This window comes from Eptatretus burgeri, chromosome 1, assembly GCF_056783735.1.
Source record: "Eptatretus burgeri isolate ZD-2024b chromosome 1, Ebu_testis_v1, whole genome shotgun sequence".
Classification (NCBI taxonomy): Eukaryota; Metazoa; Chordata; class Myxini; order Myxiniformes; family Myxinidae; genus Eptatretus; species Eptatretus burgeri.
In genome coordinates, this window is record NC_140961.1 from 111,358,167 (window position 1) to 111,384,344 (window position 26,178).

Consider the following 26,178-nt stretch of genomic DNA (forward strand, 5'->3'; position numbering starts at 1 on the left):
TCACGTGGGTGTCGCCGGTTGAACAAACCTGAGAGCGTCGCGGGTAATTGGCAGCTTTCCTTATCGTGCGCTTCACTTCGAGCCTCAGTGGGCTCAATCCATACATCACGAGGACCCCTCCTTGGCGCTCCTTTCTCACCCGAGATCCCACATTCAAGACGTCGCTGTTTCTTATTTATTATTTATTTATTTATTTATTTATCCATCCATTTATTTATTTGCTCCATCACACTGTCTGTGCACGTCTTGTCTCGCTGGGCCGTCCCGCCTGCTGACATCACAAAGTCTGCAAGGCGGAGCCGCCTGTTGAGCGGACACTCGTTGCGCAGGCCGTGTTTACTCAATCGCAGCGGGACGTGGTACGTGGTGGACAAGGGCTGTCCCGCTGTGCTTGCCTCGGCGTCACTCAAATGTTCGACCCGTTCCTCCGCCACCGTTCAGCCAAGCACATTGGAGCGAACATCTGACAACCCCGTCCGTCGAGACAGCGCCAACCCCAACTATCCAAATTTTCTCTTCCAAATGTTCGCGCGTTTTATCACCATGTGGTGCTCTTTCCCTTTGCCTTCATAATTCAGATCCCTCTTATCCTTGCTTAATCCCAAGTAGGTTGCCTGTGTACCACGTCCGAAATCCTCCGGGCCTCAAATCCATGTGGCTGCGCCTGAGATGGTCATGTGCGCAGTCCAAGAGCTCTAAGCGCTGAACGCGCACGTCTCCCTGTCGAGCGTTCTGAAGAGACATGTCGACACGGCGATATGGGCAAGAACGATGATTATGAGCGAATCATCCTCAATGTGGGAGGCCTGAGGCACGAAACGTACCGGAGTACCCTCAAAACCGTGCCGGGGACAAGGCTCGCGCACCTCGCCGAGGCAGACCCTCGCTGCGTATCAAGTTTTGACCCGTACATGGGGGAGTTCTTTTTTGATCGGCACCCGATGGTATTCTCACTCATCCTTAACTACTACCGCACAGGGAAGCTGCATTGTCCTGCTGAGGTTTGCGGTCCACTATTTGAGGAAGAACTCGCTTTCTGGGGTATCGATGAGACGGACATCGAGGCATGCTGCTGGATGAACTACCGGCATCATCGTGATGCTGAGGAAGCCCTCACCAAGTTTGAAAGTCCAGACCTCAACTATGGGCAAGATGGGGACATCGATGACAGTGTCTCTCGCCTCGACGGGTGCTCGAGATCTCAAGGCCCGATCCACTACTGGAAGCTTTGGCAACCAAAGATCTGGGCGCTTTTTGAAGATCCTTATTCATCACGAGCAGCAAGGGTATGTTGGACAGGTTCGGTTTTAACAGGTGTACGGGCATACTGTAATGTAAATATGGAAAGCTTGTCCACCACATGTAGGTATTGTATACAGCATCTACTCACTGCAATCCCATGAATGATAAAATTAACCTTGTTTTGGTGTTAGTGATGCGATAGAACTTGAAATCACAGGTAAGGTGAGAATGCGTGGTTTTGATCCACACCTGGAACGAGATAATTATTGTTTTCACTCTTAAGACGGATTTATCTATACCCAGCAACACTCGTGACGAGTGTCCCGTGCCTGTACGGATGAGCTCCATCGGAGTGAAAAATAGTTTGAGTCGATATTTAGTTGTTGGTTTTCGGCCAATAACCTTCAACGATACACTTTTTCAACATTGTTGTTTTATATAAAGTTTCAATCTAAATTTACTCTGTCCTATGTTTTAGCAAACTTCATAGCTTTTGATGTCCCTGTGCTTATAGTTCACAACAAAACGGTTTTGGTTTGGAGGATCCATATATTTAGAACTGAAGGCACCACCAATTATATTGGGCCGACTATAGCTACCTAGCAGGCAAGGCTCACGTTCAACGTTTCAACCACCGAGTGACCGTCATCCGGACCTGAGGCCTGGGTTCAATTGGGTGATCAAAATGTCTGAAGGTGTCGGTGATTGAAACATCAAACCATAGTCTTGCGTATTTGGAGCGATACTATAGTTGCTGGTGCTTTCATTTTTTGAATACTCGGTTTGTAGTTATGTTGGAATCAATTGACGAGGAAAAAGCCCATGATCAGGTATCTCAAAAATTGGGTAAGCCACTGAGTGAGCTATTACCTGCCGTCCCTCAGCCTAAAGCATGGAGGTCTTCCCTCCAAGGACAAACTGGACGCAACTCAGCTTCCAAAATCTGGCAGGATCAATGCAACCAAGCCAATAAACACCCCCATTAGATTCATAGTACAACAATAGATGATGTCATACAACCTAAAATTTGTATAATTCTTCAGTTCCTTGACGTCCTTATGGAAAACTATCAGTTAACAGGTGTCCCTCAAAAGTAACTTAAAAATGGACAGATGCCAGATGCAAAATTGTGAAGGAATTTTGAATGAACTGTTGAAAATTTCAATCAATGCATGAAGGTTATAGGTTGCAAACTACCTGCTTCAGCAATGGTGCAACGGAATGACAGTGGATCCAAATTCAGAATGAAACATGAGAAAGCAATGCAAGTATATCAAGTGGTGGCGGGTACTCCAATTAACCTCCCATTGGTGGTGGGTACTCCAATTAACCTCCCGTTGGTGGTGGGTACTCAAATTAACCTTCCGTTGGTGGCGGGTACCCACATTAACCTCCTGTTGGTGGTGGGTACTCTAATTAACCTCCCATTAGTGGTGGGTACTCCAATTAACCTCCCATTGGTGGTGGGTACTCCAATTTACCTTCCGTTGGTGGCGGGTACCCACATTAACCTCCTGTTGGTGGTGGGTACTCTAATTAACCTCCCATTAGTGGTGGGTACTCCAATTAACCTCCCATTGGTGGTGGGTACTCCAATTAACCCCCGTTGGTAGTGGGTACACCAATTAACCTCCTGTTGGTGACGGGTACCCACATTAACCATCCATTGGTGACGGGTACCCACATTAACCTTCTGTTGGTGGCAGGTACCCACATTAACCTTCAGTTAATGGTGGGTACCCACATTTACCTTCCGTTGGTAGCGGGTACCCGTAATAACCATCCATAGCAATACAAGTATGTCATGTGGTGGTGGGTGCCCGCCCGCATTATCCTCCCATTGGTGGAGGGTACCTGCATTGTCCTTCTGTTGGTGGCGAGTACCCACATTAACCTGAAATAGCAATGCTAGTATATCATGTGGTGGCAGGTACCCCAATTAACCTCCCCTTGGTGGCGGGTACCCGCATTAACCTGAGATAGCAACGCTTGTATATTATGTGGTGGTGGGTACCCCAATTAACCTCCTGTTGGTGGCAGGTACCTGCATTAACCTTCCATTGGTAGCAGGTACCCGTATTAGCCTTCCCTTGGTGGCGGGTACCAGAATTAACCTTCCATTGGTAGTGGGTTCTCATATCGGCCTTCCGTTGGCGGCAGGTACCCACATGAACCTTCCATTGGTGGCGGGTACCCACATTAACCTTCTATTGGTGGGGGTACCCACATTAACCTTCCGTTGATGGCGGGTACCCACATTTACCATCCGTTGGTAGTGGGTACCCGCATTAACCTGAGATAGCAATGCTTGTATATCATGTCGTAGTGGGTACCCCAATTAACCTCCTGTTGGTGGCAGGTACCTTTATTAACCTTCCATTGGTAGCGGATACCCTTATTGGCCTTCGGTTGGTGGCGGGTACCCAAATTAACCTTCAGTTGGTTGTGGATACCCATATTGGCCTTCCGTTGATGGCGGATACCCACAATAACCTTCTCTTGGTTGTGGGTACCCGAATTAACCTTCCAATGGTAGCGGGTACCCGTATTGGCCTTCGGTTGGTGGCGGGTACCCGCATTAACCTCCCATTTCCATTGCACTATATATAGCGGTGTTGTCCAAACAATGCTTCGGTGCAGCATCAGCCAGTGGTGTAGCAAGCGAAGCACCATGATAAATTGAAATATAAATGTAAAATGTTGGGGGCCAACAGAAGCATTTTGTTTTTGGTTGTTGTGCACAACCTTTGAGTCTGGCTGTTGGCCCGTAGGACTTTATGAGTGAAATGTATGAAAAATGCAAGGCCATAATTGATATGAACTGGCTGATATCAAGGGTATGGATGGAGTTCTGCAAGTGTTAATGACCTGTGTTGATATGGTATTAGTGGCAGGTGTTCCATACATATGTCGATTTATTTTTTTCATTTTTATGTTTTGCAGTTTATTGCATTTGCGTCGCTGTTTTTTATTATCGGCTCCATCACAACGTTTTGTCTCGAAACCCACGAATATTTCAACATCAAGGTAAACAGGAACGACACGAGCTTGGACCACCTGGCAGAGTCAGATATGGACCGGCATCCGACACTGACCATAATAGAAGGCATTTGTGTCATTTGGTTCACATTCGAATTTATCATCCGCATCATCTCCTGTCCCAACAAGCTCGCTTTTATCAAGAACTCGTTAAACATCATTGACTTTGTTGCCATTTGGCCCTTCTATCTGGAGGTAGTGCTCAGTGGTCTTTCCCCGAAAGCGGCCAAAGACGTGCTGGGTTTCTTGCGCGTCGTGCGCTTTGTGCGGATTTTGCGCATTTTCAAGCTGACCCGCCATGTGGTTGGCCTCAGAGTCCTTGGTCAAACACTCAAAGCAAGTGCGAACGAGTTCCTTTTGCTCATAATTTTCCTTGCACTCGGAGTGCTCATCTTCGCCACGATGATCTATTATGCTGAGCTTCTTGGTAGCTTCTTTGTTGATAAATCGACTGAACAAAAGTTGCACTTTAAGAGCATCCCCATTGGATTCTGGTGGGCTGTGGTTACTATGACCACTCTTGGCTATGGGGACATGTATCCAAAGACTTGGCCGGGTATGATCGTGGGAGCACTGTGTGCAGTCGCTGGTGTGCTCACTATCGCCATGCCTGTGCCAGTGATTGTCAACAACTTTGGCATGTACTATTCTCTTGCCATGGCGAAGCAGAAACTTCCCAAGAAGAAAAACAAGTATGGACAACGGCCTGTACATGTGAGCTCATCACAGTTCTGCAAGATGGAGGGCAATTCACAATGCTACAAGCACCGAGGAGAAACGAGTCCCATCACAAAGGATGAATCTGCAGACCTCTGTGAAGCTGGTAAGTCCCCAGCACTTAGGTGTGTATTTAAAGGCTTGGGGGTGAAAATCGATGAATGAGTTTCCCACAACACTTTAGCATTGCAATATTTTTTGCTCACTGCCTTGTGATGTACATCGAGACAAGAGTCTAAGCAGATTGGTAATGTACACGTAGCGCTGCCCCATGAAGAGGTTTCACCACCGATCTGCCCGAACCCGATTCCCCGAGGGCGCACCAGCTCTCATGGCCGTGACTGGCGCAAACGCACTACGCTCCTGCTACCCATCGGGGACCTAGCGTGTGCACCTGACCAAGAACCTAGCAACGGTGAGGCACTGTTCCACTGTGACCTATCTTTCCCATTATCCTTACATTTATTGAGTCTATTTCTTACTTACAGCATTCGGTGCATTAGAAATAGACAGAAGAGTTGTTGATGGCATGTTGTTGATCTGCTGGAGCAGCCACCGTGCCAACTCTGAATGCTTTGACCACTACGATATATATATATATATATATATATATATATATATATATATATATATATATATATATATATATATATATATTATATATATATATATATATATATTATATATATATATATATATATATATATATATATATATATATATATATATTATAATATAAACATACAGTATTGTATACAAACACACAAAGAGACACTTGCATTATATGTTACAATTTAGAGAATACAAATATCTTTGATTTGTATATTTAATGTTATAATCTTCCAAAGTAAAATGACAGGTTTTCTTGTTTTCTCGACCGAGAAATCCCGTGTGTATCAAACCAGAAATGTACTTGCTATGACGAGGAGGCTTGCAGAAAGCATTTTCATTTTTTGTGGTCTTTGCTGTGGACCATCTTCAAAAGCCATCCATTGATCCATTCATGAGCAGGACCTACCTGCAAGTTACATCATTCCTGTGAGCATGGCTGTTCCACTCATGCAGTTCCACGTGATGGTTTGGCTTAGAAATTTATCTTCTCAGAGTACTGGTGCTAACTAGCCTACTTTTGGAAGACAACAACGTACAGTAGGATCTTTAGCTTTCACCAAATATGTGAAAAGACGTTTCCCTAGCATAACTTCGGTCAACAGGACTATGCAGTGAAGCACCAATCTGATAGGTTATTACCAGGCGGAGAATCAGAGACTATACCACCCAAAAGTGGGTGTGTGATATCTCTGCAAACATTGATATACTTCCATTTGGCTTCAGGTTGCAACAACTTCTAACTGCTTACAAAAAAAACCTTGTTAGAAGATTTTAAAAGAATACAGTACATGGAAGTTTGTACAAAAGTGAAACGTGCCCATGACCTAAACACGAAGCAAAAAGCAGGGTAAAGCAATTGGTTCATGTCTATCCATCTGCCAGTCCATCTTATCAATTTATGATTGTGGAATAGCTTATTTAGATTGAATGTTGTACTTTGAACATAAATCAGAACATGAATTGAAAGACGAGTCTGCCATTCAGGAGGACTCTGGCTCTGAATTCATCCCGATCGCACATGCGCAGAGAGGATTGTGATGATGTTTTTACTCTGTCTGCCCGCTTAGCAGTAAAACAAAATTGAAAAATCATTCCAAACAGGAAACTTGCTGATTTTAAGGACGTCATAATGGACACATGCAACAGACACAAATAACTAATGGAATGTGTCAGAAAGGGTGATGTAATAGCCGCTGAACGAAATGGTGGTAATACCTGGATTTAATTTAATTTTACACCTTAAAAGCTCTTTAAACCTTTTTTTAAATTGAATTATATGCTTGAACAGTGCATAACACAAATCACCTTCATAACACTTCCAAGAATCGTGTAATATGTCGATATATATATATATATATATATATATATATATATATATATATATATATATATATATATATATATATATATATATATATATATCGCATGTTAGGGCATGGCAAGTTAGAGGGACAATATTGGGGTGAAGAATACTCTACCCATATGGCTATCTATGTACGAGGCTGAATGACGCTGCGTTATATGGTGATCAATAAAACCTCCGTCGTCTAAACTGTGACTCAACGTCATCTTATTACAGTGTATAAGGCCACAAGAGTGATGTACGAGACTGCTTCAGTAGCGCTAAACCTACGGATTTTTAAAAAAACGATCTTTAATATCATTATTTTATTAAAACTGAAGTACTGTATATAGTTGAACATTTAGTCATGCACCATCTAGACTATTGTGTGCAGTTTTGGTCACCACAACCCAGGGAAGGACAAATATAGCGCAGGGCTACGAGATTGATTCCGGGCTTAGCTCGACTCGGCTATGAGGAGCGGATGAAGGAGGCATGGCTTTATACTGTACACTATAAAGGAAGCGGTTATGAGGAGATATGATAGAGATGATTAAGATAATGAAAGGTAGAGATAAAATAAGTGCAGATTAATTATTCAACAGAGTAGACAGTGATAGGACCAGGGGCCATGGCCTGAGAGTAAAGAAGAGGAGAGTTAAGACAGTAGCAAGGCAGGGGACTTTTACTCAGAGAGTAGTTAATGTATGGAATGGTCTCCCTGGAAAGGTAGTGGCAGCAGACAGTAGATAAGTTTAAATTGGAATTAGATAGGTACCTGGAAGTTATGGAGTCAGAGGGGTATAGGAATGTTCGCATGACTTTGAGGTAGCTCGAGTATGGATGGGTGATTGTGTGCAAGTGTACGGAGTGTCGTGCATGTGGAAGTCTCATCGAGTGGTGGTGTGTGGTTGATGTGTGTTTGTCACCAAAGAACTGCCTTCGCCAATTGTCCACCACCCCCCTAAAACAAAAACCTCCCCCCAAAAATTGCTTATTTATTTTGACACTGTTGGGATGTCCCTGCTGTGCCATATTGTCTCATCTTTATCCCCCCCCACCCCCTCATTCACACAATGAAGTTGTGTCGTTTTGACAGATAAAATTGACCTGTTGTTGTTGTGGCGCAAGCATGATGGGCTGATTGGCCTGCCAATGCGTCTAGTTTCCTTGTGCAACACTGTGCAGGGTATCATGTTCCATGATCTCTCTAGTTGTTTATTGAATTGTTTTGAGCAGTGCTGCAACTTAAACACCCACTAAGTGACAGTGACCAAATAGATCCCACCAAGTGCACAGCACATTATCCTCGAGAGAGATGCACTATACTTCATACTACAAATGTCCTTATTCACGTGAACTTTCTATTCTCATTCACCGATAATCAGATCCCTCATGAAAATGATCCTAAACTTTCTCCATCACGTCATCAATTGGGTCATGGCCAAAATAACATTACATGTTCTGATTATTTTACTATAATGTATTTGAAAAAAAAAAATCTTTTTACGAATACTGCTGAGTAACATGTTCATTCAAAAAGGTACAGTGAATAAAAGGATCTGACGACCCATGTATTAGAAATAGACAGAAGAGTTGTTGATAGCATGTTGTTGATCCGCTGGAGCACCCACCGTGCCAACTCTGAATGTTTTGACCACTACTATATATATATATATATATATATATATATATATATATATATATATATATATATATATATATATATATATATATATATATATATATATATATATATATTGTACCCATGCCATGTGCCTGAGAACCAAAATCATTAATTTCCAGTAATCCAAATGCATTTATACAGCATCAAAATGGAATGTGTGGCATGGAGTGAAACTACCTACCAGCTACTTTTGTTTCGTCTGCAAATGTGGTTCGGAGATGTAGAGTGTACAACTTGATTAAAATGTCGGAGCTGATATCCATCCTTCAGGTGATCTTGTTCCAAGCATGCAGCATGTCTGATGCATACCTTTATTTGGGCAGTGTTTTGGCAGCTGACAGCTCTGTGTAGGCAAAAAAAATAACCAGTGAAGTTGTGTGCAAGAAGGAAAAACACACCTATTGCTTATAATTCAAAACACCTCACTGCACTGGAAAACGTGGGGACAGGAATACTGTGCTGTAAATGGTGGGACTTGTCATGTAGCCACACCTGGAGGCGGCGCTACACGATACACATTTACATCGAGAATTTGTGTCCCTCCCCCCCCCCCCCACAAGACCACCGGCAAAGATAAAAACACCCCTATACACTAATTGGGGTCATGCTGATCCTATGTAGCAAATCTGGATTTAATCAGCCCACAACTGTAGGAGGAATAGCGCTACACACACACACACACACACACACACACACACACACACACACACACACACACACACACACACACACACACACACACACACACACACACACACACACACACACACACACACACACAGACACACAGACACACAGACACACAGACACACAGACACACAGACACACAGACACACAGACACACACACAGACACACAGACACACAGACACACAGACACACACACACCGGTCCGTAAATTATATGTAGTAAGGATAAGGGAAGAAAGGGGGAAGTGATTGTGAATTTAAGGTTCTATCTTCATTTATTTACTTTTAACATTGTTCTTAACAAACCAGGACAGTAACAACACAGGCCTGATAGGTCGAATGGCCTTCTCATGTGCCAATGTTCCCTGTGTATCTTTGTGAAACGTTGTTACGAAATGGGGAGGGGAGGACAGAGAGGTGGGGGTGAGGGTGAATGGGAGGGAGATCGAGACGTTGGGAAATGTGAGTGGGAGGGGGGAGGATTGAACACTTGAGGTTAGAAGGGGAGTTGAGTACTTGGGGTTTGAGGCAGTTGAGGACTTGAAGAAAAAAAAAGAGGAGGAATGACGAGTTGGGGCTATGTGGTGGGTGGGGGAGTTTAGGAACCTGTTGTCACATTTTGCATGATGCAGAGTATCTATTGGTCTCAGATTGTCCTGTTTGGTCTTTTGGATCCTCTAGGTATTTTGGGTTTTCGTGATCTTTTAGATCCCCTGGGTCTTTTGGGTTCTCTGGATCTTTTGTGTTCTCAGTTCATTTGGATCCCCTGGGTCTTTTATGTCTTTTGGGTGTTCAGAGTCCTCAGAGTATTTTGCTTCTTCTGGGTCTTTTGGGTCATTGGGGTATTTTAGGTCTTCAGGGTCCTTTTTGGTATTCTGGTTCCTCAGAGTCTTTAGGGTCTTTTGGGTCTTCTGGATATTTTTGGTCTTTTGGGTATTTTAGGTCTTTACGGTCTATGGGGTATTTTGGATATTCGGAGGCTTTTGGGTCTTTAAAGGTGTTCTGGGTCTTCTGGGTCTTTAAGGGTCTTCAGGGTCTTTTGGGTCCTCAGGGTCATTTGGGCCCTCTGGGTACTTTAGGTTAAGTATTTCAGATTGCAATTGTGGGTGACATCAGGTCAGCTGGCCAACCAATGGGTGAAGAGCAGATATACATTCATACATACATAAATACATACATACATACACAAACAATCATCACATACACTTGCTCCATTGTATATAGATTGCAGTAACGACTGTTATTCACATGAGCACATATCAAGGTAATTTAAAATTGGGGGAGTTATGGGAAGGGATGTCAAATAGATTCCAACACTTGAACAGCATTTTCTTGAAAATATCACTCAAAATCCTAACAGCTCAATTTTATTTGATAATGAGCATGCAGCTCTGTGTCACCAAATACTTTTTTCTGAGAGAGCTACAGTTTGGCTCACAAAAACACATTAACTGGGTTTTTTTCTAATCTTTTTCTTTTTCATTCTTTGAAGAAACCAACAAAGTCTGAGAGTTTTCTTCTGTATCCATCTTATCCACCACCACCCTCCCCCCGTGTTCTCCCCGAGTCCTCGTTCTTCCTCACATCCATTATCTTTTGAAGTCCCCCTCTGTTTTGTCCCTCAACCCTGCTGTTGGTGTGTTTCCCTCTTCTCCTTTGTTGTTTGTTTTATTCTGTTGCGTCCTAATCCACTTTATGTTCTAGCTCCTCCACAAGTCCCCGACTCAGTATAAAACAAAGTGGAGTCCAAAAAGTTCAATATCCAGTCTTGTAGCATTCATGGATGAGCTTAGACCATCTGGCATATATGTCAGGATAAGTGGAAAGAAAGCTCTTTGTCATTCATTATGACCAATTTACCCAAAGAATGTAAATTCGAATTGGACTTCAACTTCTTCCACAAAAAAGAGATTGTCGGTGATTTAAGTTTTCTACTGCATACTTGATAGTCGAACTCGTATTGCGCTTCTTTCTTGATAGACGTGCTGGACTTACTTATTGCTGGTGAGAGGGTGGATCTTGAAACCTGCACGTGCACATTTACGTGAAATTTGCGCCTACCCCATGCTCTTTTGCTAAAGAGAGGGGCAGAGCTTGCATCAAGCAAGCAAGTAAGAAACCTTGGTTATATATCTATCTATTATTAAATGTGCTTAAATGTGCAAGCTCCACCCACCTTCATGGGATGGGGACGAGGGTAAAGCCTCAATGGAACCACGTTAGTATCTAAAAATATAAAAATTAGAAGCACAGTCGATGTGCTTTCGATGTGTGGCTGTGAAGCCAACTGTCAGTCCGTGAAGACTATATGCCTCTTAATCACATCCCATTTAAACATTAATTCCCAAAGAATCCAAAGACCCAAAAGTCAGCAAAAAAGTCAGGTCAGGTCAGGTATGGGAGCATGCGCAAGAGCAGCATGTCGCGCCATCGACTTTCCACCCCCCCTCCCAAAAGACCCCAAAAGATCCAAAAAGACCCAAAAGACCCCAAAGACCTTAACACCATTTAAACAACTTTCAACCTTCAGACAGATTAGACAGCTTAGACCCTTGACCATTTAGACTACTTGGACCTTCTCATATCAAAAATAAATTTCAAATAAATATAACACCAATATTCCAAATAAATTTGTCGAAAATAAATGTTTGTGTTATGATTGGTATAAATCATGGCAACACAGCAAATCTGAGTTGGCAATCTCTGCAACGACGTGTGGAGAGGCGAGCGTAGTGAGCCGATCCACGCGAGTCTATACATAAAAGGAGCTGTGCTTGTGTGCGAGTTCCATCCATTGGTTGGATCGTTCACCTGTCTTCTGCCCACAATTTCTATATTTTACTCTTTATAACCCTTTAGAATTTGCCTTCAGAATCATTTCAAACCCTTTAGAATTACCTTTTAGAACTGTTTAGAATTACCCTTTAGAACCATTTGGAATTACCCTTTAGTACCCATTATAATTACCCTTTAAAACTCACTATAATTACCCTTTAGAACTCTTTGGAATTACCCTTTAGTACCCATTATAACTCACTATAATTACCCTTTAGAACTGTTTAGAATTACCATTTAGAACCCTTTGGAATTACCCTTTAGAACTATTTGGAATTACCCTTTAGAACTCTTTGAAATTACCCTTTTGAACCATTTGGAATTACCCTTTAGAACTCTTTGAAATTACCCTTTAGAACCCATTTGAATTTCCCTTTACAACCCTTTGGAATTACCCTTTAGAACCTTTAGCAATTACCCTTTAGAACCCATTGGAATTTTCCTTTAGAACTCTTTGGAATTACCCTTTAGAACCTTTTAGAATTACCCTTTAGAACCCATTGGAATTACCTTTTTTTGTATACCCTGTCGAGGCTCGTATGAGAGCTAACATACAACGCACTTCAAGGGGGGCATGAGACAGGAGGGGAGGGAGTGGGAAGGACAAAATAGTGGGGAACAGAGACATTTGGAGATCTGTGGAAGGGAGCGGGATGGGACGGGTAACATGGGGAATAGAAGATGGACATTTCAGGGACTTTCAGGAAGGAAAGCAGGGAATTTGAAGGAGGTGGGTTTGGGTGGATTATCGGGGGTAGAAAAGATCGAGGATTTGGATGGGGGATGATAAGGTGGTGGAGAACAGCCCTTTAGAACCTTCTAGAATTACCCTTTAGAACCCATTGGTATTTCCATTTAGAACCCTTTGGAATTACCCTTTAGAACCTTTCAGAATTACCCTTGAGAACCCACCAGAATTACCCTTTAGAACTTTTGAGAATCACCCTTTAGAACCATTTATAACCCTTTGGAATTACCCTTTAGAACCATTTGTAACCCTTTAGAATTACACATTAGAAACATTTATAACCCTTTAGAATTACACTTTAGAACCATTTATAACCCTTTAGAATTACACATTAGAGCCATTTATAACCCTTTAGAATTACACTTTAGAACCATTTAAAACCCTTTAGACATCTATAATTACCCTTTAGAACCCTAAAGAACCCTTGAGAACTTACCCTTTAGAACTGTTTGGAATGTACACTTTAGAACTGTTTAGAATTTACCCTTTAGAACAACTTAGAACTTTAGAATTTACCCTTTGGAACTACCCTTGAGACACCTTTGGCCCCTTTGGGGTAAAACCCTTAATGCTCTTAAGACACTTTAGTCCCATTAGACATTTCCCCCCTTTGATCCTTTACACCCTTTTAGACCCTTGTAGACCCTTTTCAACCCTTTTTAGACTACTGCATACCCTTTTAGATCCCCAATATAATTGAAAAAATCCCTCTGATTACGTTAACACCCTTTCAACCCTCAACCATGCTGTTGGGTCATATCCCAGATGCACATTGAGATTGAAAGAAAAGAAGATTCATGATGCATCACAAGTTGCCTTTGATGAATTCAAACTGATATCCCACAGTGAAACTGAATCTATTGTTCAAAGGATCATCGAGTGGGAAACAAAAATGGAATGCAGTCAGAAATATCGAATGGAAATTGCTGAAACCAAAGCTATGGGGAATATAGAGATAGGGAGTGGGTGAGAGCTGAAGAAGGGATGTGGAGAGGGATAGATGACTAGAGGTGGTCAGTTGGTATGGAAAAAACTCTGGTGATCTTGGGTCAGACGGTAGGCTCAAAAAGTACCAAAATCCGTTTCCCAGCCAGCTTTCATAATATCACCCTCACTCTCAAACATTACTTCGGGGATACAACAAGCATGGATTGGAGATCTTCACTGGTGGAATGGAATGAGGTTTGCAAGGTTAGCAGCTCTACTCACTGCGATATCTGCTCACTGAATATTTATGCTGAATTCCCTTTTCTACTAATACGTAGTCCAAAGAGTTGCTCCTTTTAGGTGAGACATCTACGAACCAATTGAAGATGGGTAGCCTGCTAATATTATGTATAGACAGTGAACCATAAAATATCACAGGTTTTGACCAATCGTGGGCAACCTATTGTGTTCCGATTTATTTATTGCAGGACTTAATTTCTGCCAATTGCGATTTTTGAGCTGAAAGTAGTCATCATTTCCATCCACGTGTCCGATTACATCCAATTACGAGCCGTTTGTTGTTTCTCGTGCCCCGTTTTTAATGCCCCCCAAACATAAAACGATGGACAAAATTAGTTGTGCCAAATGGCAGAGAAAGGTTATGTTGTGCGAGAATGGAGTTGTTAGCTGGCTGAATGTGAAAGTACAGCATTCGTGGGCCGGCATTACGGGATCAACAAATCCACTTCACAGTTTATCCATAAAAGTGAGTCAAATATCTGTGCAAGTGTTGCTGCCAGGACTCTGTAAAGCGAAAAAAAGTCTTATTCCAGTCCTGTGATCCTCATATTGAAAGGATGGAAAAAGCTCTTAATATTTGGATCGAGAACCCAATCACTAAAAAGTGCCTTTGAGTGGAGATTTATTGTGGATTTACCAACATTTCCATAGGCACCCAGGGCCAAAATCTCCAGTTCAAACATGGCTACCCACAAGTTCCAAGCCAGAAAAGGCTGATTTGAGAAATTCAAAAGAAGATTCGGCCTCCATAATGTCAAATTAGTCATGGAAGCAGCCTCAGGAGACCACGATGTTGCGAAAAACTACCCACAACAACTCATGAAACGAATCAAGGTGAAGGGATTTATGCCAAAGCAGGTATTAAACACTGAATAGATGGGATTATTTTGGAAGAGTATGCCAATATGCCATCCGATACCTTACTGTCCAAGCAGAAAATATCTGCTTCGGGCTTCAAGGTGGCTAAAAATCATTTTCCCTTCTCCTATGTAGCAATGCATCAGGCGACTTCATCATAAAGCGAATGCCGCTCTTCCGATCGCTGAATCCCCTTCCTCCTTCCTCGCTCCCCCCTCCCCAATCCCTGAACCCCTCTCCCTGCTCCCCACTGCAACAGTATCATCATCATCCCCAACTAAGTCTTGTGTTTTCTATTTACGGCAGAGTACAATACATAATGTTCTTACCCTCACCCACCTTACTGTTTTTGAATAATTTAAAAAGGTTAAAGTCTTCTTTTTGTATATTTTATCCTGTATTTATTTTATGTACATGTTTGTTTCAATACTAACATGATATGTAGTGCCTACAGACAGTCTACACACCCTTTCACAATTTTCACCTTTTGTTGCCTTATCACCTGGAATTAAATTGCATGAAATTAGACTTTTTCCACCTTTATTTACACATCGTAACCCACAACTTCCAAGTGAAAAACATCCATCAATACCATACTCTGCACAGAGCATCAGTGCTGCGGAAGCAGTCGACTGGGCTTTTGGGCACAATCATGGATGGGTTGCTAGTCCAACACAGGATACTCGAATGGCTCAATCATTTCCAGCAAGATGATACTCATTTTACCAACCTCAGAAAGATGAAAGGCTGAGTCAACCCCACCTGGTATTAATTCAATGACTGAGTGGAATTTGAACTCAGGACGCGAGGATCCCAAACCCACCACCCTAAACATTAAGTCAACACCAGGCTTAAGTGAAAAACGCATTTTACAAATTTCAGGAAACAACTCTCCTCCCCACCCCCCAAATTACTACTTTGTGGAAGCAACTTTAACAGCAATTACTGCTGTGAGTCTGTTGGGATAGGTCTCTACCAACTTTACACACCTTGATTGGATAATATTTGGTCATCCTTCTGAACAAAACTGTTCAAGCTCAGTCATGTTCTATGGGGAGTGTTCGACTGCATTCTTCAAGTCATGCCACAGATTTTTGATTGGATTCAGGTCGGGGCTCTAACTGGGACACCCAAGGGCATGTTTTTTTTTTTGTACACCTTGTCAAGGCAAGAATGAGAGCGAACACACAATGCACATCAAGGGGGGGATGAGACGAGGGCTTGAGTGGGAAGGACAAAAGAGTGGGGAACAGCGACGTTAGGAGATCTATGGATGAGGTGGAGCTCATGGGGTATACAAGATGGACATTACAGGGAGTTTCAGGAAGGAAAGCAGGGAATTTGAAGGAGGTGGGTAAGGAGTGGATTAATGGGGGGGGGGGGGGGAAAGTTCGAGGATTTGAATGGGGGATGATAAGAGGTGGTGGTGAACAGCCGTTTTGAAGGCCTGGTGGGCAGAATGGGATTGAACAGATGAAGGTGTTTATTGCAAAGGCAGGAAAAAGAGGAATGAAAGACTGAAGGTGAGCAGCGATTTGTGATTTGGGTAGTTTTACCAGAAGGGGGTTGTTGGCAGACCTTGAGCACCCTGGGGAAATATGGTGGGGACAAATCGCAGACAGAGCGGGAGGGGGTGGGGGAGACTGGAGGAGAGTCAGCAGAAGGCAGAAAGACACCAACCTGCCTGCGGTGAGAGAGTGAGAAGCCCAAATATTCAGCCTCATTGCGAGAGATACCAATGATCTGAGATGCCTTGGTTTCCACAGCATGAAACCGAGATAGGTGAGAGGCAGGAGCACCAGCCCTGAGGGAAGAGCAGTACTCCATCAGAAAGCTGCGGACGAAAGCTTTGTAAGTGGTCAGGAGCTTAGGCGGGCTAAGGAAACCTTTGCACGACAGAGGAATCCCACTCGCCGACTGGCTTTGGAGGCTCGGTTGAAAATGTGGCTTTCCCAGGAAAGATCATGGCAGATAGTTAGACCCAGAAGCTTGAAAGAAAGGACTTCTTCCAGAGGATTGTTGAGAAAGTAGAGAGGGGGGGGTTCCAAACAGCCCTTTTGGAGAGACAAAATGAGAGTGTGAGATTTGCCCGGATTGAAAGACATGTTCCATGTGTTGGCCCAGTTTGTGATTTTACCAAGATCTGCAGTGAGCGAACAAGCTGCTGCTTGCTGGTCTGAGGGATGACAGATGGTACGGCAGAGGGTGGAGTCATCAGCAAAGAGATAAGGAGGATTTTCCAGAGTCGGAGAGATCATTGATGAAAACCAGAAAAAGAACAGGGCCTAGAACACTGCTTTGAGGAACTCCAGCCTGGACAGGAAGAGGGGATGAAAGGACTTCATTTAGGGCCACACATTGACTGCTACAGGAGTGGAAGTCTGCAAGCCATGAGTGGAGATGGCCTTGGTTACCATAGGAAGAGAGTTTAGTGAGCAGGGTAGGGTGCCAGACCATCTCAAAAGCACGTGATATTTCTCGGGATATGGCTCTAATTTCATGTCCGGCATTGAGGACCTCCATCCATTGTTGGGAGAGCAGAAGCAGCATATCAAGGGTAGAGTGACCTGGTCTGAAACCAAATTGATGATCGGAAATCAAGCCATTGGAGAAGAGGAAGGATTTAATGTCTGAAGTGATGATGGATTCGATAACCTTGCTGATGATTGGGAGAACGCTGATTTGTCTGTAGTTGCAGGGATCTGTTTTAACACCATTTTTGTGCAGGGCAGTAATGTTGGCTGATTTTCAAGTGTATGACAGATGACCTTGAGCAAATGAGAGGGTCAATAGAACAGAGCGAGAGGGTGAGCAAGAGCAGAGGAGCAGGTTTTTGAACATGTGGGCTGATGAGTCTGGACCGGATGAAGAATCTGAGTCGAGGTTTGACAGCAAGCTCTCCACTTTGTCAGAGGAAAGGGGCAGTTGGGTGTCTGTGTAAGGTGGGTACAGAAAGCAATGTAATGGGTTTTGGACACAATATTTCAATGCAAACACCAAGTTTATGCATTCAGCCTTTTCACGTGCGGTATTAGCAGTGCGCCCGTTTGAGGTAAGGGAGGGGCTGGAGGAGGAACAAACACCAGAAACATATTTGATTAGACACAACCAATATTTGGAGGAGGGAGAGAGGTTTGAGAGGTCAGACTTGAGCTTAGAAACATGCTGTTTTCTGGCTCCCCTGAAGGTAGATATGCACTTCTTTTGAGCTTCATGGAAGGAACTGAGATTACCCTCAGTTTGCTTTGCTTTCCATTAGGCAAAGGCAAGTTTTTTCAGGACAACTGCCTCAGCACAAGCGAGCGAGAGCAAGTTTCTTTGAAAGAATATAAGACATTTATCATTTTGTTCCTTAACCACTCCATTGTAGCTTTGTCTGTGTGCTTTGGGTCGTTGTCATGCTGAAAGGGAAACTTCCGCCCCAAATTTCAGCTTTCTTGCAGATGACAGCAGGTTTTCCTCTTGGATTTTTCTGTATTTTGCTCCATCCATTTCAGTTCTATCCTGACAAGTGCCATTGTCCCTGCTGATGAGAAACATCCCCATCACATGATACTGCCAACACCATGCTTCACAGTGGGGATGGTGTTCTTCAGGTGATGTGCTGTGTTGGGCTTGCGTCAAACTTACCATTTTGTATTTAGAGCAAAATGTTCCATCTTTGTTTCATCAGACCACAAAACCTTTTGCCTACGTGGCTTCAGAATATCCGGATTGGCTTTTTGCATATCTCAAATGGGACTCAAGGTGGGCTTTTTTGAGTAATGGCTTCCTTCTTGCCAACCAACCAAGCAGGCCAGGCTTGTAGAGTGCATGGGATGTTGTTGTCACATGCACACAGTGACCAGTTTTTGCCATAAAGGTCTGGAGCTCTTTCAAAGTTTCCATTGGCCTCTTCGTCACTTCCCTGATCAGTCTCCTTGCTTGGTCATCCATTTTGGAGGTACGGCCTGATTTAGGCAGGGTCTTGGTGGTACCTAACGCCTTCCACTTATTAATGATTGTCTTGATTGTGCTCCAAGGAATATTCAAGTCCTTTGAAATGCTTTTATACCCATCCCCTGATTTGTACCTTTCTACAACTTTATCCCGGAGGTCTTTGTAAAGCTCCTTGGTTATCATGGTTGAGTCTTTCACGTGAAATGTACTACCCAGTAGAGGAAACCTACAGGAACAGCTGATTTTGTTCTGTAATAATCAGAATCACTACAGTTTATCACAGGTGGAGGCCAATTAACTTGGTGTGTGATTTTGAAGGTGATTAGTTACACATGAGCTAATTTACAATTGCTATTATAAAGGGGGTGGACACTTATCCAACCAAGATATTCTAGTTTTGTATTTTTAAGTAATTTTCTGAAATTTGTTGAAGGTGTTTTTCCTTTGGAAGTTGCATGTTACGATGTGTAAATAAAGGTGGGGAAAGTCTGATTTAATGCAATTTCAGTCCAGGCTACAATGCAACAAAAGGTGAAAATTTTGAAAAGGGGGTGTCGACTTTTTCTCGGCACTGCATATATGTGCAACTAATCAAGGTGAAACAAATTGTTATATTAGATGTTTATTTCAATTGTGATGTTTATTTTTGGCTGACGCCCACCTTCCTCCATATTTTCTCAAAGCCAGAGAAACCGAACCCCCCCGCCGTTTACTGTTGGCCCTTCATTTTAACTATCACAGTTTTAACAAATGTGGCATTTTCCATAAATGGAACCCCCACGATATTTTAGGGTTAACTGTATATGCTTGTCAATGACACCCCATTGATAGTGAGTGGTGAGGTCCGAAAGGAACCCTGGGCAGCACGAGCACATTGGCTTTCCTTACCAGCCAACATCAGGAAATGTTGCTGTCAGATATCCATAATGGCAAGGTGATTTAATGGCATGACATGACTCATCAACATCTTGACATCTTTCTCGTTGCAAACCAGCAACCCATTTCACCATGATTGTCGGCTCGTAGTTCAAATAATGGTTATGTTCAACTCACCATCATATATATATATATATATATATATATATATATATATATATATATATATATATATATATATATATATATATATATATATATATATATATATATATATATATATAACCTTTATAATATACTGTACCATGATAGAGTGATGAAGTCCTGGCAGACTTTTTAAACTGAAAAATATGAAGCTGATTTAAATCAATATTTTGCCAGAATGTTGAAGTTGTTCAATCACATCTTCGGAGTCTGAAGTCCGAAGTTCGGACATAAAATTAATGCAATTTATCGAGAAGACTAAAGTGGTGTTCTTTGTTTTCACAGGTTGGCAAAATGACTGACTGTATCATACTCATAGTAGGCAAGCGGTAAACCTCGATAAAGGGCTATATTTTAGGAGTTTACTCAACCGGCTTGACACAAAGCTACAACAGGTCTCATATGAAAGATGGTGATCTCAGTAACACATTTATCCCTGTTCTCAGATTTTGGTGTGTGGTCCATGAAATGCTATGGCTGAACTCCATATCCTGGGTGGAAATGGTGGTACGTTTGGAAACTTGGCGCAGTGTTACCTAAACCAGTTGCTTTCTTGCATCAAAACACACCACACCCTCATCGATGCCTTCGACCAATATGATGATGTCAATTCTGTGAAGACAGGAAAGAACGAGATGCCTTGCTGTTGCTGGTGGATCCCGAAGCTACCAAGTCATTGATGGACGCGCAGTACCACAATGGACGAAATTCATGGCTCTATCATCAAACAAATCCACCTTGACACACTTCATCTGTAATCACGTCATGCAACATGCACCAGCAGCAAAAGAACTTTCAGATCACCAAGAAAAGCAGATCTATTTGGCTGGTGGCTTCTCTGATGGTTCGGTTACAGCATGCTTTTCATCTGCAGGAATGTATCATGACAGTCAACTCGCATCAATGCAGGAAGAGGCAGATTCTCGGATATTTCTTCACGTGAAGCATGCCGATGATGAGTTCAGACGTAACAATATGCGTGGGTCCATTACAATCAAATCAGCAGACAATGATGTGCTTGTCTTAGTAATCCACTACTTTCCACAGTTGCAGGACACTGCCAAAATATGGATAGAGAAAAGAACATCAGCAGGATGCAACCTTATCCCGGTCCATCAGATATGTTACAGCTTGCCTCCAGAAATGTGTACTCGGCTTCCAGCGTTTTATGCCCTGACAGGATGTGACTCTGTATCAGCATTCTTCAGCTATGGTAAAAAGAAAGCATGGAAAGCTATGAATACACTGTATCTTCAGAATAATGGTCCACACCTCGAAGTCCTCACCACTGACGATCTCCTGGAGGCAGTGGCTGTTTCAAGACATTTAGTCAGTGCCATGTATGATTCTCAAGGGAAATATATGGATGCACACACAAATTTGAATGATCTTCGGGAGAAACTCGCAGCGACCAAAGATGTCCCAGTGCTAAGTTGCCTCCGTCTGAACCAGCTTTTCTCGAACATGTGAAGAGATCCATTCACCAAACCCGAGTATGGATGAATGCCCACCTGGAAAATCCAGAAATTCCCACACCAAAGGGTCGTGGATGGGACAGAGGAGAAGGTGTGCTGCATCCCACATAGTTTGATGGACCCACATCAGCGGAGATGTTAGATGGTCTTGTGTGTTCATGCCGTGGTAGTGAATCATGTACCAACAGCTGCAGCTGCTCACAAGACAGTTTGCCTTGCACTAACGAGTGCATGTGTACCACCAGTGACAGGCAGTGTGGCAACGAACTGTCACATGGTGACCAAAATGACACGGACAGTGATGGTTGAACATATCGAGGACACTCGTTCAAAATATATGTTTTAGTTAATTTCTCGTAGAACAATGTGTATTGGTGTAACATATAGTTATTACATCACTTGTGCAAACTTCAGTCACTATATCGTATAATTTGCTAGTAGAAATTTTTTTCAAAATATTCTCATTATATTGATATGGTAAACTGAACACATAAAATAACGAAAAAATATGACAATTGGCAGATGTTTGTTTCTGTAGTTGATGATTTTCGAAGTTAGCGGTCCGGAAATTACGTCTTTTTTCTATTAAAAGCACTCAAATGTACATACATTTATGTAGAAGTATTCCATTAAGTAACTAGTAGTATTCCCCTGTTCATTCTGCACATTTCAATACCAATCATGTAAAAATAGGGTGCATTGCTTTGTAGTTATGGCTAATTCACTGATTTTTGGAAATGGTCAAAATTTTCTAATGGGGGTATCATTCAGGTGTGAATATTTCAGGGGCCGCACACCAAAAAATGAGGACAACAAGGCAAAATGAGTTACTGAGATCCCCATCTTTCATATGAGACCTCTTGTAGCTTTGTATCAAGCCGGTTGATTAAGTACCAAAAAATCTGACCTATACCGCTGGCCTATAGGGAATGAGGTGCTAATTAAAGCAAATAATCAGATGTTCCAAAATTTTTTAAAAACAAATTGGAATTGGGAAATAAAACTGGAAAGGCTCAGGAAACATACTTGCATACTTGTAAGTTTCTGTAAAACGTTTTTATTAACTGTTTATGCATTCTGTCTCTAATGCATATAATTGCTGCTTTTGAAGCCAATGGTCGATCTTAATAAAATAAAAGTTAATAAACACATGGAGATTATCTTCATAAGTTTGCCAAATGCTCACTCTATCTGTTGCATTGTGCTGTTGCCAAGCTAACGGAGTGGGGGCGGGGGCGGGGGGGGGAACTTTCCTTTCCCATTTGGCTCGTCTAAAATCACTCGGATTTGGAATCTTTAACTACACATTAAAGACTGTGCATTTGTGAAAGAATGCTGCTGATATGTATATATATATATATATATATATATATATATATATATATATATATATATATATATATATATATATATATATATATATATATATATATATATATATATATATATATATATATATATATATATATATATATATATATACCATTAACCTGGTGTGTTGGCGCAGTGGTTAGGGCAGCGGCTTGGGATCTAAAAGGTCCTGAGTTCAAGCCCCGTTGGGCCACTGAATTAATACACCAGGGGGTTGACTCAGCCTGTCATCCTTCCGAGGTCGGCGAAATGAGTACCAGTATACTGGGCCGGTGTATACCCCGGTTAAAATAGGTGTACCATATCCCTGTGTCGTAAGAGGCGACCAGGGTTGCGTCAGGAAGGGCATCCGGCGTAAAACCTGTGCCAAATCACTATGCGGATCACACGGATGATCCGCTGTGGCGACCCCTAACGGGAGCAGCCGAAAGAAGAAGAAGAAGAGATATATATATATACCATTCTGTTTATGTCTGCTCTGTTACCAGAATAATGCTGATCTGCATTTTCTGGAGATTTTTTCCCCCCTTCATCCAAGCAGTTAGGCCAACCTCAGGGGATGCTGTAAATTTAATAATTGGCTGCATGGATTCTTGATTTTCTTTGAGAAAGTGTGGAAAAAGGGGGATTGGGAGTTGGAGGAGGCGACTGTATAAATTTCACAAGAACTTTGGAAGGGGTGCTTATTTCGCTCATTCACAAAAATGTGAAGCTCCACAAGCCCCTGATGTTGAATCCATGCCTGTTGTCACTGATAGATTTTCAATGAGATTCGTTTTCAAGCATTATGGGTAAGCTTTTGTCACTGGAATACACAAATCCATCATGGTGCTTGGGCACATGATATTCCTTGGATTATGTTTGTTAACATTCTCATGGGATTTGCACCGAATGCAACTTCTCGAACAGAAGTTTAACATTTGTTCCCAAATACATACATGCATCAAAAGGTTTTTCTGCCTTGACCATCACGTCTGTTGATATTTTCTGAATCATTGGTCGTTTTCCCAAAATCCAAAGGGGCCACCGGAAGAGGATTGACAACAGCATTTCATTAAACTAGTTCCTGCTGACCGAAAATTAATTTATGTAGTTTGGTGGGGGTAAGAAGCCCTCCCTACCCCTCCCCCTCCCCACCCTAACAACCTTATTGGTCCTCGTTGAATGTACAGTAACTTGAACGTCTGTACCAGATAGATTTCTGACTCAGGGTAGAGTGATAAATTTCAAATGAAAAATGTTCAGTCCAACTAAAAGATTGAGGAGGATGTCGTTCTACCGGTGGGCATTGTGCCCCACCCCCGGTACTTCATTAATGCCTAACAACTCACAATGAGGTACAAGGTACATCAATGGCATAATTAGCCTTCATTTGACCTTCCTACATATTCATACTTATAACCTCCTTGTTATGATGCAAAAACATGAAAAATGGGGAGCGATTATAACTCTGAGTACAGTGCTTAGAGAAAGTCTACACCCCCTTTCAAAATTTTAACTATTTGTTGCCTTATTTCCTGGAATTAAATTGCATCAAATCAGCCTTTTTTCACCTTTATTTACACACCTTTACCCACAACTTCCAAGTGAAAACAAATTCTGTAAATTTCAGAAAGTTAATTAAACACACAAAACGAGAATATCTTGGTTGGATAAGTGTTCACCTCCCTTAAAATAGCAATTGTAAATAAGCTCAGGTGTAACCAATCACCTTCAAAATCACACACCTATTTTTAAAGTTAATTGGCCTCCACCTGTGATAAATTGTGGTGATTCTGATTATTTCAGAATAATATCAGGTGTTCCTGGAGGTTTCCTCTGCTGAGTAGTGCATTTCACAGCAAAGACTCAACCATGACCACCAAGGAGCTTTCAAAAGACCTCCAGAATAAAGTTTTGGCAAGGCACAGATCAGGGGATGGGCATAAAAATATTTCAAAGGCCTTGAATATCGCTCAGAGCACAGTGAAGAGGATCATTAAGAAGTGGAAGGCATATGGTACCACCAAGACCCTGCCGACAACAGGCTGTCCCTCCAAACGAGATGACCAAGCAAGGAGGAGACTGATCAGAGAGGCCACCAAGAGGCTAATGGTAACTTTGAAAGAGCTCCAGGTCTTCAGGGAAAATACTACTCAGTGTGCTTGTGGCAACAACATTCCATGCACTCCACAAGTCTGGCCTGCATGGGAGAGTGGCAAGAAGGAAGCCATTACTCAAAAAAGCCCACCTTGAGTCCCGTTTGAGGTATGCAAAATGACACTCTCGAGATTCTGAAGCCATGTGGAAGAAAGTTTTGTGGTCTGATGAAACAAAGATGGAACTTTTTGTCCTAAATGCAAAATGGTACGTTTGGCACAAGCCCAACACAGCACATCACCCAAAGAACACCATCCATACTGTGAAGCATGGTGGTAGCAGAATCATGTTATGGGGATGTTTCTCATTAGCAGGGACTGGGACACTTGTCAGGATAGAAGGGAAAATGGATGGAGCAAAATACAGAAATATCCTGGAGGAAAACCTTCTGCCCTCTGCATGAAAGCTGAAATTGTGAAGGAAGTTCACCTTTCAGCATGACAACGATCCAAATCACACAGCCAAAGCTACACTGGAGTGGTTAAGCAACAAAAAGATAAATGTCCTCGAGTGGCCCAGTCAGAGACCCGACCTAAATCCAATCGAAAATCTGTGGCACGACTTGACGATTGCTGTCCATCATCACTCCCCACGCAACTTGACTGAGCTTGAACAGTTTCGTACAGAAGAATTGGCAAATACTTCCCAATCAAGGTGTGCAAAGTTGGTAGAGACCTCTCCCAACAGACTCACAGCTGTAATTGCTGTTAAAGGTGCTTCCACCAAGTATTAACTCGGGGGGGGGGGGGTGGGGGTGGACACTTATCCAACTAAGATATTCTAGTTTTGTATTTTTAATTAATTTTCTGAAATTAGTCGAATTAGTTTTTCACTTAGAAGTTGTGGGTTACGATTTGTAAATAATGGTAGGAAAAGTCTGATTTCATGCAGTTTAATTCCAAGCGAAAGGGAACAAAGGGTGAAAAATTTGAAAATGGAGTATAGGCATCCTATAGACACTGTATGTTGTTTGTACATGGAAGAGGGGACAGGGTATACTTTTTTTTAGGTTTCTTCTTATAAATATTTAGATGATGCCTTAAGTATTTATTTATTTTTTTAAACATGCATTTGATTGGTAAAGCAACAATATCTAAGAATTTAAGTATCAAAGAAAATATTTAATTGGCTTTACAAAATAATCGATGATGCAATCACATGAAAATTACCTTCAAAATGT

General features: G+C 42.2%; 1 protein-coding gene and 1 long non-coding RNA gene across 5 annotated transcripts in view; one reads left to right on the top strand and one right to left on the bottom strand.

Moving 5' to 3' along the window:
* The first annotated feature begins 202 nt into the window (after nucleotides 1-202).
* The window catches only part of LOC147035184 (voltage-gated potassium channel KCNC1-like), a 28,553-nt gene continuing 2,577 nt past the window's right edge, over nucleotides 203-26,178 (top strand). Inside the window, exons 1-4 of one of the 4 annotated variants that reach the window (XM_085895009.1) lie at nucleotides 222-1,286; nucleotides 4,186-5,104; nucleotides 5,261-5,413; nucleotides 20,460-22,663. In XM_085895009.1, coding sequence (XP_085751135.1) covers nucleotides 759-1,286; nucleotides 4,186-5,104; nucleotides 5,261-5,413; nucleotides 20,460-20,494 — 1,635 coding nt within the window. In that variant the 5' untranslated portion in view covers nucleotides 222-758 and the 3' untranslated portion in view covers nucleotides 20,495-22,663. Of the gene's footprint in view, nucleotides 1,287-4,185; nucleotides 5,105-5,260; nucleotides 5,414-20,459; nucleotides 22,664-26,178 lie in introns of those variants that run through there. The other 3 variants (XM_085895019.1, XM_085895029.1, XM_085895039.1) reach the window with 3 other exon arrangements.
* The window catches only part of LOC147035185 (uncharacterized), a 45,382-nt gene continuing 25,064 nt past the window's right edge, over nucleotides 5,861-26,178 (bottom strand). Inside the window, exons 2-3 of the long non-coding RNA XR_015061625.1 lie at nucleotides 8,817-8,982; nucleotides 5,861-6,012 (exon numbers count right to left, since the gene is read on the bottom strand). This is a non-coding gene — a long non-coding RNA (uncharacterized LOC147035185). The remainder of the gene's footprint in view (nucleotides 6,013-8,816; nucleotides 8,983-26,178) is intronic.